We start from the raw sequence: 13,182 nt of genomic DNA on the forward strand, positions 1-13,182 counted from the left end.
GAGGATCCACTTCCAAGATGGCCCCACTCACTCAGTGCCTGTCCCTGGGCCTCCTCACAGCATGGCATCGAGATTTCAGAAGCAGATGCTGCCAGCCTCTCACAGCATAGTCCAGAAACTGGATCAGTCATTTCCACTATATTCTACAGGTCAAACATACACAGAGCCCAGATAGAACCAAAGGGAGGGGATGTAGACCATCACCCCTCAGTGGAAGAAGTGCCAAAGAATTTGGCCATACTTAAATGTGTCACACCCTCCATCTTCAAAGCAGACAAATAAGTGACATCAAGTAGCCTTACCTACCCCTAATTCCTGCTCCCAAGATACAAACACCGTCAACAATTTTACGTGTCCTGATACTTCCCTCCATATCTCCAACGTGCTGATGCTATTATTTCTTGATTTTCAGTGTTAGACACTATGCATTGACTTCTGCTCTAACAAGTGAGGATTCAACTCTGATCCAAGTAGTGTAATTTGTTTTTCTACAATCTTTTTTTCTACTTGTTCAACTTCTTTGTAGTTGAACTAGGAAGACTAAGACTTTCAGTCTTATACCTTCCAACAGTACCATAAGATGTTTTCTCAATCCAAGATTTAAATAATCAAACCTGTCACCCCACCTTTTTTCCTGGACACATTTATCTGGAAGCCTTTCTGGCTCTAATCTGGACAGACAAGGTAGCAACTTGGCACATGCAAAACACAGGTTCCAAATACTTGTAGTTGATAAGCTGAGGAAACACCTTACTGGAGTAGTTACTGGAGTAACCGGAGTTACTGACTGGAGTTAACCCTTTCAGCAAGGAAATTAAACCCCCTTACTCTAGTCCATGACACTTTTAGATAAGTAGACTACTAAACAAATGTTTACACAAACTATCAAAATGTTCTTAAATTTACCATGCTTTCTATACAGTCTCAGCCAGATCTTTTTTTTTTTTTTCCTTTTGTTCTTCTAATGGATACAATAAGCAGTTACATACAGAATTAGTCTGACTTTGTAAGGCCTAAAATTCCCTTCACAGCCTCTGGTGCCAAAGCCTGCTGTCTGCTGCCCTTTGCATGGCTCCACACTCCCTTTGGTTTTTAACCAGCGGATCCAGAACGTGCCAGGCAGACCCACAGCAGTGATAATACATTATAAGTGAGCAGATGACAAAGCAAGTAAGCTTTGTTTTCATTACAGGAAACGTTAACACAGTACTAACTTTAAAGTGGGTTACCAGGCATTTCCACCCTTGTTTTGCGACCGGTTTCCCTGTGCCCGTTTAGCAGAACTTCTGCACTGAAACCGGAACTCTGGAAAAGGCGTACGCAGGGGCGGGCTCCTTGAGGTCCCCCTGACCGCCGACACCTCAGCCGCTCCCAGATACGACCTGGGCAGGCAGGAATCCGGGTACCCGGCGGCGTCAGCGTCGGGCCCAGGGTAAATGCACACTCCGGGACCCGCATCCAGTGTACGTGTCAGCGAGCCTGGCGTGGGGCCCGGGACTGCAGTCTCGCCAACCCCGGGGTGACCTGGCGCGGGTGTCCAAGACACGGACTCCTGCGGCGGTCACCCTCCACGACACTGGCTCCCGCGGGGGTCCCCAGCGACAAGGCCCCAAGGCGGAATTCCCGAGGCCGCCGTCACCGCGCCCGAATTGCGAGTGGGGAAATGCACAGGCGTCCCGCGCACAGCCAGCTGAACCCTGACAAGCGGGTACACCTGTGTAAGACGCGCGGTCACCAGGCACAACATCAGTCCCCCCTCGCTGCCCCTGTCCCCACCACGGGCCCCACCATCAGGGTGCAATCACCACATGGCCCAAGTGGCTGGAGGCTTCCATTGTGCGGGGTCGCGCAGCCACCTTCCCAACGCGCACGCCGCGCACGCCCGAGTGGGCGTGGTCGGGGCCCGCGGGGCCAATCGGCGTCCTACTTGTTAGTGGATGTCGGGCGGCGCGCGCTAATTGGCCGGTGTAGACCGGCGCTGTCAGAGCGTTGCATCACCTCTGGACGCCGGGCTGCGGCGTGGACGCGGCTCCTTCCGTGGCGCGCCTGCTCGCGGGCCCTTCAGGTACCCCCGCCCTGCCCGCAGGGTCGCCCCAGGCTACCCCGCCCTACCTGCGGGTTTGCCCAGGGTACCGTCGTCCTGCCCGCAGGGTCGCTCCACGTACCCCGCTCTGCCCGTGGGATCGACACTGGTTACCTTCCCATCGCACCCCTCCCCCGCCCATCCTGCTTGTGGGATCGCCCCAGGTATCCCCGTCTTACCCACGGGGTCGCCCCGAGTACCCTCGCTCTACCTTGCGGGGTCGCCCCGGGTACCCCTGTCCTGCTTGCGGGGTCGCCTCAGGGTACTCGCCCCCCGCCGTCATCGCCCTCGGGGTCACCCCGGATTATTCGTCTCTCTCCCCTACCCACCGGCCTGCCCGCGGGGTCGCCCGGGTGCCCCCGCCTAGCCTGCTGGCCCCGTGGGGTGGTTGCGAGAATTTGGTGTGGTAGTCGGCTAGGGAAATTCGGGGGGTGGGCGAGACGACTGGAGGAGCGTGGCGTTCGGAGGCACCGATCTAGTCGTAGGCCCGCGGGGAGGAGAGTTTGCTGCCAGGGCCCTGGGGCTCGAGGGGAGTAAGCACGGCGTCCCGCAGTCGTAGTGGCCGGTGCCCCTGGGAGCGGGGAGAAGAAGGCCGTTTTCCGCGGGGTCTGTAGCTGCGAGAAGGGGAGCGTGAGGAGCTGCGGTGGGTTTGCAGCCCTGAGGGTGAGCAGGAGCCGGAGGGGAGCGAGTCCGGAGTGTACGGTACAGTCCGAAAGCGCGTGCTCCTTCAGGGGGTGGGTCCCTGCGGTTCCTGCGTGAGGGACAGGTGCGAGGGGACCGGCCTCCGGTCTGAGGAGTTCGTGGTTCGCTTCTCGAAGGAAGCGGTGCTGGAACCGAGTCCGGAGGGAACTGGGTTTTTATTAGGGGATGGGGGTGAGGGCTGGTTTTAGCCTTCAGGTTTTGCAGGAGGATGAGGAGGGATGAAACCGGAGGCAAAGTAATTGAGGATTTCCAGTAGCGTCTTAAGTTTTGCAAAGTACCGGTAAAATGGCGGACAGCATGTTCTCTGTGTGATTGAAGAGTGGAGCACAGGGAAGCGAAGGGAGCAGATAGAGTGTCGCCGACTGGCAGGGACGGTGGGATGGGATTTGCGGGCAGGAAGTCCTAGTAGCTCCCAAAGCGGGCACGTGATACCCAGTATTCCAGTTGGTGTTAAGTTAGCGTTGTGCGGTTTGTGACCTGTACTTTACAGGCGACACGCTGGAGGTGTGAGGTCGAGTCCCTTTTCTCATAGCTCACATACCCAGCGGTGGCGCCACGACTGTCGTCGCGTGCAGGAGGGCCGACTGAAAAGGCAGGTGGGAGGAGGGTCGTGGGTGGAGACTGAGGATGCGGACCGCGTGCTTGCTTCAGACGGGCGGGTTGGAGCGCGTCCCACGTGCGAGGTCACGGGAACAAGGTCGGGGAGATGGGTCTGCAGGTGGCACGTGTGTGTGAACAGGGACTGGGAGACGCGTCTACAGGCGGCACATGTGTGGGAACAGGTGCGGGGGTGGGGGGGGGGGGTCAGTGAGCGCCTTCGAGAGGAAAGCACGTTACTTAGTAAGCGGTGCTGGAGGCTGCGGACAGAGTAGCAGGAAAGCCGTGCCCGGGAGGCTCTGTGTAAAAGGGAAAGTCAGGAGGAGAGGTGGCATTTCGGGGGAAGGTGGCCTGCACTGCCCCCTTGAAAAGTCTGCACGGAATATGGGGGGGAGGAGTCATTGGATTTAAGGTTAATACGAAAGTGGTATTTTCAGAGCTTCTTCCTTAGGAAGGTGGTATGTCAGGTACAGTGTTTATTTTTCTCTTTATTTTCAATGTTTTTGTGATAAAGTTAATACATACCAAAAAAGCGGGAGGAAGTAATAAATAGAAATGTGTTCTTTCATGCCTTCCCCCTCCTAACCCTACTCCCTGATGGTGGCTGTAGGTTAGTTTGGTGGGCAGCCTTCTAAGTTCAAATACAGAATTACTTCCACATAGACTTTATTTACATGTGTGTATTTTTAAGTCTCTTGAAAATGCGGATGTACATAGTATAAATTACTAGAATGGTGATTTGCTTTGCTCTTTCTCAACATTTGGCAGTATTTGGTGTGTTATGATTACTTTTTTAAATGTTTATTTTTGAGAGAGAGTGAGAGGAGGAGGGGCGGAGAGAGGGGGAACAGAGGATCTGAAGCAGCGAGCCTGATGGGGGACCCAAACTCAAAAACTGTGACATCCTGACTTGAGCCAAAGTCAGATGCTCAAGTGACTGAGACACGGGGGTGCCCCAAAATATGATTATTTTTAATGCCTGCTTGGTAGTGATGTACCATAATTTAGTCACTTAATTACTCATGGGTATTTAAATTGTTTTCAGGGATTTATGGGAACAGTGCTTCAGTTAATATTTTTGTACATATTTTGTACATTTGTGTAAGTATGTCTGGGGTATACGTTAATAGGATATGACCAAACTGAGAAAGGGCCAGAGTTAGACACACGTCTGGGATTAAATTTGACTTTAGTAACATACTGTGAAGACCTGGGAGGACAGAAAAAAGAACAGAAATAGACTTAGAGGTCTGATTCACAGAACTTTGGTGGCCAGTTGGATGTGGAGATTATCTGGTCCTATCAAGTGGGGGACTTAGAAATTTCAGGTAGTGATGGGAATGCACGCTGGTGCAGCCACTCTGGAAAACAGTATGGAGGGTCCTCAAAAAACTAAAAATAGAACTACCCTACGACTCAGCAATTGCACTACTAGGCATTTATCCACAGGATACAGGTGTGCTGTTTCGGAGGGACACGTGCACCCCCATGTTTATAGCAGCACTATCGACAATAGTCAAAGTATGGAAGGAGCCCAAATGTCCGTTGATGGATGAATGGATAAAGAAATGTGGTATACACACACACACACACACACACACACACACACACAATGGAGTATTACTCGGCAGTCAAAAAGAATGAAATCTTGCCATTTGCAGCTATGTGGATGGAACTGGAGGGTATTATGCTAAGTGAAATCAGTCAGAGAAAGACAAAAACCATATGACTTCACTCATGAGGATTTTAAGAGAGAAAACAGATGAACACAAGGGAAGGGAAACAAAAGTAATATAAAAACAGGGAGGGGGACAAAACAGAAGAGACTCATAAATATGGAGAACAAACTGAGGGTTACTGGAGGGGTTGTGGGAGGGGGATGGGCTAAGTGGGTCAGGGGCATTAAGGAGTCTACTCCTGAAATCATTGTTGCACTATATGCTAACTAATTTGGATGTAAATTTTAAAAAATAAAAAATAAAATTAAAAAATATTCAGGTAGTGGGAGGGAACAGTGGGACTACTCGTGCATTCGAATTAAAGACTGGAGCAGGCGTGGCAAGGAAGAGCCTGATGTTTATTTTAAACAAAAATATTTTTGTGTGCATTTCTAAAATCTATTGAAGTAAACATCAGTAAAGGTCAAGGAGGGTATGTAGACGTTTCTGAACAGGAAGTTGCCACTAAAGAGGTCTGAGAGTCTGGAATACAGAAGATTGGAGGGCAAGGGTTATGGTCAGAGAGAGGAAGAGGATATTCCTTCCCTTAGCATGACCTGGTGATGAATCTCCCCTCCTCTTTCTGCTCCCCACACCCCAGGCCCTGTGGTTACTGGATGCTGTTTGCAGGTACAGCTCTCCAGTGGATGTGAGGGGCCACAGCAATCCTGTGATTTATGCATGGGGGCTGTTTCTCCTCAGCAGCCACCATAGCCCGGTCACTGATACATGGCTCTTTGTGGCTAACCAGTGCCATTACCTTGAGTCGAAGCTCCCAAGAAAGTTTTATAAAAGTTAGGAGCATTTTCACAGGAAGCTTAAATATTATTTTCTCAAAAAAATAAAATAAAAAACTTCAGGTAGATATTCCTGAATAATGGTTAAAACAGTTCAAGAGTAGTGACTCAAACTTTGATGTGCAGGTCAATCCCCTGGGATCTTGTTAAAATGCAAGTTCCGACTCCTCCCACCAAGGTGGGGCTGGCAAGTCTGCGTATTCAGCTCCCATAGATGCTGGTGATTATAGAAGCAGCCTTGAGGAGCATTAGAAGTGACAGAAATTAATGTGTTGGCTAGACATCTGTCAATCTTCAAATGTAACCCCGTAAGTTTCAGTTGGCCTCTAATAAGGTAGTCCTGAACCAGCAGGACCCCTAATAAATCAAGAAGTGCACAAACACCCTTTCTATCCATGAAAGGCCAGACATTGTAACAAGATCCAGAGATCCAAACTGCCATCCAACTTCGATTTAATACCATTTAATGTCACACCTCGTCAGAAATGGATGCTTGGATTCATTAAATGGCCCATCTGTTCTTTCCTTATTTTTTTCCTATATAAAACTCAAACACAGCATTGCATCTCAAAAATAAATGAGGGACACCTGGGTGGCACAGTCACTTAAGCGTCCCACTCTTGATTTTGGCTCAGGTCATGATGTGATGGTCCCTGAGCCCCACATCTGTCTCTGATGGTTGGGATTCTCTCCCTCTCCCCTGTCCCTCCCCCACATGCGCTCACTCTCAAAATAAATAAATATTTTTTAAAAATAAATGGGGGCACCTGGGTGGCTCCGTTGGTTAAGTGTCTGACTCTTGATCTCAGCTCAGGTCAGCATCTCATGGTTTGAGTTCAAGCCCCGAGTAGTGCAGAACCTGCTTGGGATTCTCTGTCTCCCTTTCTCTCTGCCCTTCTCTCTCTCTCTCTCTCTCTCTCTCTCTCTCTCTCACTCACTCTCTCACTCACACACACACAGTAAATAACATTTTTAAACATTTTAAAGTGTTTGTGCTTTAGCAACTAACATGAAGAATATAAAAAGACAACCCCCAGGATGAAGAAAATATTTGCAGATTCTATAACTAATAAGGGATTTGTATCTAAAATATATAAAGAACTCTTAGAGCTCAACAATTAAAAAGACAACTCATCTTAAATATTGGACAAAGGATGAATGGAAATTTCTCCAGATAAGATACAAATATTGCCTAAGCACATGAAAATGTGCTCAACTAATCATTAGGGAAATGCAAATCAAACCCATAATGAGATACTACTTCATATCCATTAGGATTTCCTATAATCCAAAAATGGACAATAAGGAGTGAGGATGTAGAAAACCTGGAATACTTATTCACTCCTGGGAGAACATAAAATGAGGCAGCAGCTTTAGAAAACTTTTTGGTAGTTTCCCAGAAGTTAAACACAGTTACTATATGATCCAGCAATTCTACTACTGGATACATTTACCCAAGAGAACTGAAAACATATGCCCACATGATAACTTACAGATGAATGTTCATAGCAGGATTGCTCATATTAGCCAAAAATTGGAAACATCCCTAATGTCCATGAACTAATGAATGGATAAACTGTGACATATCGATACAATGAAATATTTACTTGGCCATCAAAAGTAATGAAGTGTGAAGACGTGCTACAGCATGGATGAACTTTGAAAACAATTCTCAGGGGGTGCCTGGGTGGCTCAGTTGGTTAAGCGTCCGACTTCGGCTCAGGTCATGATCTCGTGGTCCGTGGGTTTGAGCCCTGTGTCAGGCTCTGTGCTGACAGTTCAGAGCCTGGAGCCTGTTTTGGATGCTGTGTCTCCCTCTCTCTCTGACCCTCCTCTGTTCATGCTCTGCCTCTGTCTCAAAAATAAGTAAACATTAAAAAAAACACACAATTATCAGAAGCCAGACACGTGATTCCATTTATATGAAATGTCCTGAATTGGAAAACTCATAGGACAGGAAGCAGGTTAATGGTTGCCAAGGGGCTGAGAAGGAGGGAATGGAGCGTGACTACTAACGTCTACAGGTTTTTGCAAGGGGTGGGTGGTAATGAAGTTGTTCTGGAATTAGACATGCTGATGGTTGCACAACCTGTGAATATGCTACAGACCACTGGATTGTATACTTTAAAAGGGTGAACTTTCATTTTAGAAAGCTATAATGTTTTTTAAGTGTCAGGTAGTGTGATGATAGTAATATGTATACACATTTTAATATATGCTACTCTGTTATTCCTACAATTCTCTGTTGAGAAAAAATTTTTAATTTCTCTTGCAGCAACAAAATGGTTCAGCAAGTTCCAGAAAACATCAATTTTCCTGCTGAAGAAGAAAAAATCTTGCAGTTCTGGTCCGAATTTAATTGTTTTCAGGAATGCTTAAAGCAGTCAAAACACAAGCCAAAGTATGTGAATTTCTTTGGTAGAGTCCTTAAGAGTAGTCATTTTTTTAGACTGAGTTCCATGAAAGCAGAAACTCTTCATTCATCTTTGTGTTCCAGTCTCCTAGCTCTGTATATAGTGGGTGCTTTCAGCAGTAGGTACACGGTGAATGGATGAGTTTTTAAATATCAGGGTGGATTCCGTTTCTTTAAGAGGTTTTCTTTTTTTTTTTTTTTTTTAATTTTTTTTTTAACATTTTTATTTATTTTTGAAACAGGGAGAGACAGAGCATGAACAGGGGAGGGTCAGAGAGAGGGAGACACAGAATCCGAAACAGGCTCCTGGCTCTGAGCTGTCAGCACAGAGCCCGACGCGGGGCTCGAACTCACAGACCGTGAGATCATGACCTGAGCCGAAGTCGGCCGGTTAACCGACTGAGCCACCCAGGCGCCCCTAAGAGGTTTTCTAAATAGAGTTTATGTGTCACCCTCTTCCTTTCCACTTTTCTCATTATTACCACCTTCATTTAAACACTTAGTCTTAGCTTCCTGTTGGAGTATTTCCTGCCTCTAGTCCCCATTCACCTGAAAGCCAGTCCTTTCTTTACTGTTTTCATCGTCTATCTCCTGTATTCAAAAACTTTATGCGATAGATGTTGCCCTGTTTTACTGATGAGGTAAATCAGGATCGGGATGAACGACTTGCCTTAGTCATGGCTAATAAACGAAGTGTGGATAGTCTGATGGAGGTCACTCAGCTCCACTGTAACTAGTTTTTATGAAGGCAGGACTTGCAGTAAATCTCTAACCATATATGTCTGTGAATTTTCTGGTCTTGCTGCTTTTCTTCTCCCTGAGGATTCTATTGTGATAGGGCCTATCTATACAAAAATGTCCTAAATTTTTGCTGTCTTAAAGTAACAACACATTTTTATTACCTCTGTTAGATTTACGTTCTATGATGGGCCTCCTTTTGCAACTGGACTGCCTCACTATGGACATATACTTGCAGGGACAATTAAAGATATAGTTACCAGATACGCTCACCAGAGTGGGTTTCACGTTGACAGAAGGTTTGGATGGGATTGTCACGGCTTACCTGTGGTATGTTTGAGTCACCAGCCTTATAATGTTCTGATTTTTTAATAAGCATTGGATTTCATCATATAATATGTTCAAGTATGATGAATTTTTCCTGTAATGTACTTTGTTTCTACAGTGCCATTTGTAGTTCATCTTCTCTGTAGATTTTTGAGACTTAGTATTTTTTAAAACTGTTTTATGTTCTACAGTTGCTGACTTGAATCTGTTTCATAGGCAAGGATGTTAATAATCTTGTCACAAATTTTCAGGAATATGAAATTGATAAGACACTGGGGATCAGAGGACCAGAGGATGTAGCCAAAATGGGGATCGTAGAGTATAACAATCAGTGCCGAGCAATTGTGATGAGATATTCCACTGAGTGGAAGGTATGTTGGGTTGTTTTCAGTAGAATGAACAAAAACTTTAATTTTTAAATGGGAGTTAATATGGTTTATGCTCCTTTTGTGCTTTTTATGAGATGCATCCAAAAGTATGGCTATCTGTGTGAGGTTGTGACATAAGAAGGTTGATCGTTCTCTCCAAAGAAGTATTTAGCTTCCACGTACAAGCCTATTAAGCTGTCAGCCTAAACTGAGCCCTCTTTTTCTGGTTTCTGGGTGCTCGATTGGTCTTCCATATTTAATCTCCTACCTGCTCACTGTGTATGACAGGAATTGGGCTGTCCTAGTGCATAGGTTAACTTGAATGTTGCAGTAAAAAAAATTCAGATGTTAAAAACAATGCAAATTTGGACTCATTGTTATATTAATTTGACTCCCATCCTACCATTGCTTCTGTTAGTAAGTCCTGTGAAGGGCTAGCAGAGTTCCTGTCTCTCTCATTCTCAAGGGCTGAGGAGCAGAGGTCCTCAGCTCCCCCTCCTCCCTGGCTCTCCAGCTAGTGGTCTGTGTAACTTAAAAATATGTCTGACTTGTATTTTTTCCATCTCACCATCTTACCACTTTGACTTCTCAAACTGGCTCTTGTTCCGAATTCCCTATTCCATATCAATCTTCCGAGCTTCACACATGATGCTCGTGAGCAAATCAGATGCCAAACCTTGTCAAGTTTTTCTTGCTCAGTGTCTCTTGTCTGGTCATTTCATTCCTACAGCCCCTCTCTGGTCTCCCTCCCACCCTCCCCTTCATTTCTGTAACCATCTCCTAATTGGTCTATTGTGCCCTTCCGTGCTCAGCATTTTGAGTAGCTTCTCTTGATTGGTGAATAAAATCTGATTTCATCACCCTGAAAATTAAAGCTCCTCCGTTTTCTCCTACCCTAACTTTTTTACTTTTTAATTAAAAGTTTTTTTAATGTGTATTTGTTTTTGAGAGAGAGACAGAGCTTGAGGGAGGGAGGAGCAAGAGAGAGAGGGAGACACAGAATCCAAAGTAGGCTCCAAGCTTTGAGGTGTCAGCACAGAGCCTAACACAGGGCTTGAACCCATGAACCGTGAGGTCATGACCTGAGCTGAGTCGGACGCTTAACCGAATTAGCTGCCCAGGCACCCCTGTTTTTTAATTTTGTAATTTTTTTTTTATTAATCATCATTTTTTTAACCTAACTTTATTCAGTCAAACTTTCTTGCTTCGTTGCCAGAAGGGAAAAATCTAATGAGTATAATACGCATGTAACTTTCTTTACCTTAAAAAAAAATTTTTTTTAACATTTCATTTTTGAGTGATTCACACCAAAAAATTGCAAAAACAGTTATGAAGAATTCATACTCTTCTCTACTTCTCAAATTCTAACACTTTCAATAATCATAATGTAATTATCGAAAGCAAGAAATTAACACTGATAAAATATAATAGACCTTTTTCAAATTTAACTAGTTGTTCTATTAATTATTACTGATCCAGGATCCTGTCTAGGAATACACATTGCTTTTAGATGTCATACCTCCTTATTCTCCTTAAGCTGGAAGATTCCCTCAGTCTTTCTTCGTCTTTCATGACCTTGTCAGTTTTTTAAAAAAAACTTTTTAAAAGTTTATTTATGTATTTAATCTCTGTACCCACTGTGGGGGTGCAACTCATGACCCCAACATCAAGAGTTGCATGCTCTACCGACTAAGCCAGACAGGCACCCCAGCCTTGTCATTTTTAAAGAGTATAGACCGATTATTTTGCAGAAAGTCCCCCAAAGTCTGATGTTTTCTCATGATTAAGTTTAGGTTATGTATGCATTTTTGACAAGAATGCTCAGAAGTGACATCATGCCCTTCTCGGTCTGTCATTGTCAGGAGGCCTGTGATGCTGATATGATGTCTCATTGGTGACATTAATTTTGTTCACTAAAGTAATACAGGTCAGGTTTCTCTGTTGTTAATTTGTAACTTTTCCTTTATAATTAAGTATGCTGCGGGGAGATCTTGCAAATATCCTGTTTGTTATACTTTTGCTTAGGAATTTTAGCGTCCATTGATGATTCTTGCGAGCAGCAATTACACCTGAGGTATTTGCCGAATGGTAGTTTGGGTAGACTTGTATAAAGAAATATTAATATTTATAAATAACATCATCTGCAGATAGGACGAATGTCAAGAAAACTGGTTCTTTTTTTTTTTTTAATTTTTTTTTTTTTTAACGTTTATTTATTTTTGAGACAGAGAGAGACAGAGCATGAACGGGGGAGGGTTGGAGAGAGATGTGGAGACACAGAATCTGAAACAGGCTCCAGGCTCTGAGCTGTCAGCACAGAGCCCGACGTGGGGCTTGAACTCACAAACCGCGAGATCATGACCTGAGCCGAAGTCAGACGCTTAACCGACTGAGCCACCCAGGCGTCCCAAGAAAACTGGTTCTTAACCTTACATAGATTTACTTGAAACATTGGTTGTTCTATTTTTCCAAAATCACTGGGCGTGGTGATGATAGAAATATAACATTGAAGTGCAGTAAAAAATATCATTGTCTAATAACTCTAATGTTCATATTTTTAGTCTACTGTTACCAGACTTGGCCGATGGATTGACTTTGACAATGACTACAAAACTCTGTACCCACAATTCATGGAATCTGTCTGGTAGGTTTATTTGAAATTGTAAATACAATGAATATTCTGTTTATTGCTTAGTGGAGAGATTATGTACCATGAATCAGTTTTTCAGATTCATAATTATTTATCTAAAATCTTTGGGATGGATTTGTTTTTGTTTTTGTTTTTAAAGCTTTATTATTTTATTTTTTTTTTTTAGAGCACTTTTAGGTTCACAACAAAATTGAGAGGAAAGCACAAAGATTTCCTGAATTCCCTGTGCCCCCACACATGCACAGCCTCCCCATTATCAACGTCCCCGCCAGAGGTGATAACATTTGTTACCTCTAATGAACATACACTGACACATCATAATCATCATAATCACCCAGAGTTGGTAGTTTAGGGTTTACTCTTGGTGGACGTTGTAGCCATTAATCATACAGAGGATTTTCACTGCCCTAAAAATCCTGTGCACCAACTGTTTATCTCTCTCACCCCAGATTGTTTTTAAATTCAGTAAATTTTGGATTCTACTAAAGTAATAGGATATGCATATATTCTGTGGTATATAATGGTTCCAGCAAGTTGAACAGCGATCTGTAAGCAAATACGTTAGTATTTTTCATCAGAACACATAATTGTTCATGCTAATCAGGTAAAGAATATAAATGGCCTAATGTCAGGTAAAGGTTTTTGCCAAATTAGTACCAGATTTAAGGAAAATTAAGTTTCAGAAGTGTTTTTTTGTCTTTGTTTTTTAAATAATGAAGTTTAAGAGATTATGTATTTTGAATTTTATACTGAGACAAGTTGTATAGTGCAATCACTTGTATAGCTGTT

At 44.4% G+C, this 13,182-nt stretch overlaps 1 protein-coding gene and 1 non-coding gene across 5 annotated transcripts in view; both read left to right on the forward strand.

Annotated features, from left to right (window-relative positions):
* Positions 1–1,958: 1,958 nt before the first annotated feature.
* The window catches only part of IARS1 (isoleucyl-tRNA synthetase 1), a 67,904-nt gene continuing 56,680 nt past the window's right edge, over positions 1,959–13,182 (forward strand). For 2 of the 4 annotated variants that reach the window (XM_058695990.1, XM_058695992.1), the window contains exons 1-5: positions 3,213–3,381; positions 8,173–8,298; positions 9,222–9,378; positions 9,627–9,746; positions 12,305–12,387. In XM_058695990.1, coding sequence (XP_058551973.1) covers positions 8,180–8,298; positions 9,222–9,378; positions 9,627–9,746; positions 12,305–12,387 — 479 coding nt within the window. In that variant the 5' untranslated portion in view covers positions 3,213–3,381; positions 8,173–8,179. Of the gene's footprint in view, positions 2,066–3,212; positions 3,382–8,172; positions 8,299–9,221; positions 9,379–9,626; positions 9,747–12,304; positions 12,388–13,182 lie in introns of those variants that run through there. The other 2 variants (XM_058695991.1, XM_058695993.1) reach the window with 2 other exon arrangements.
* LOC131492289 (small nucleolar RNA SNORA84) lies at positions 5,702–5,833 on the forward strand. Its single transcript, XR_009251993.1, has one exon. It is a non-coding gene; the product is annotated as a small nucleolar RNA SNORA84 (small nucleolar RNA).

Source organism: Neofelis nebulosa, chromosome 12 (genome assembly GCF_028018385.1).
Source record: "Neofelis nebulosa isolate mNeoNeb1 chromosome 12, mNeoNeb1.pri, whole genome shotgun sequence".
Lineage (NCBI taxonomy): Eukaryota > Metazoa > Chordata > Mammalia > Carnivora > Felidae > Neofelis > Neofelis nebulosa.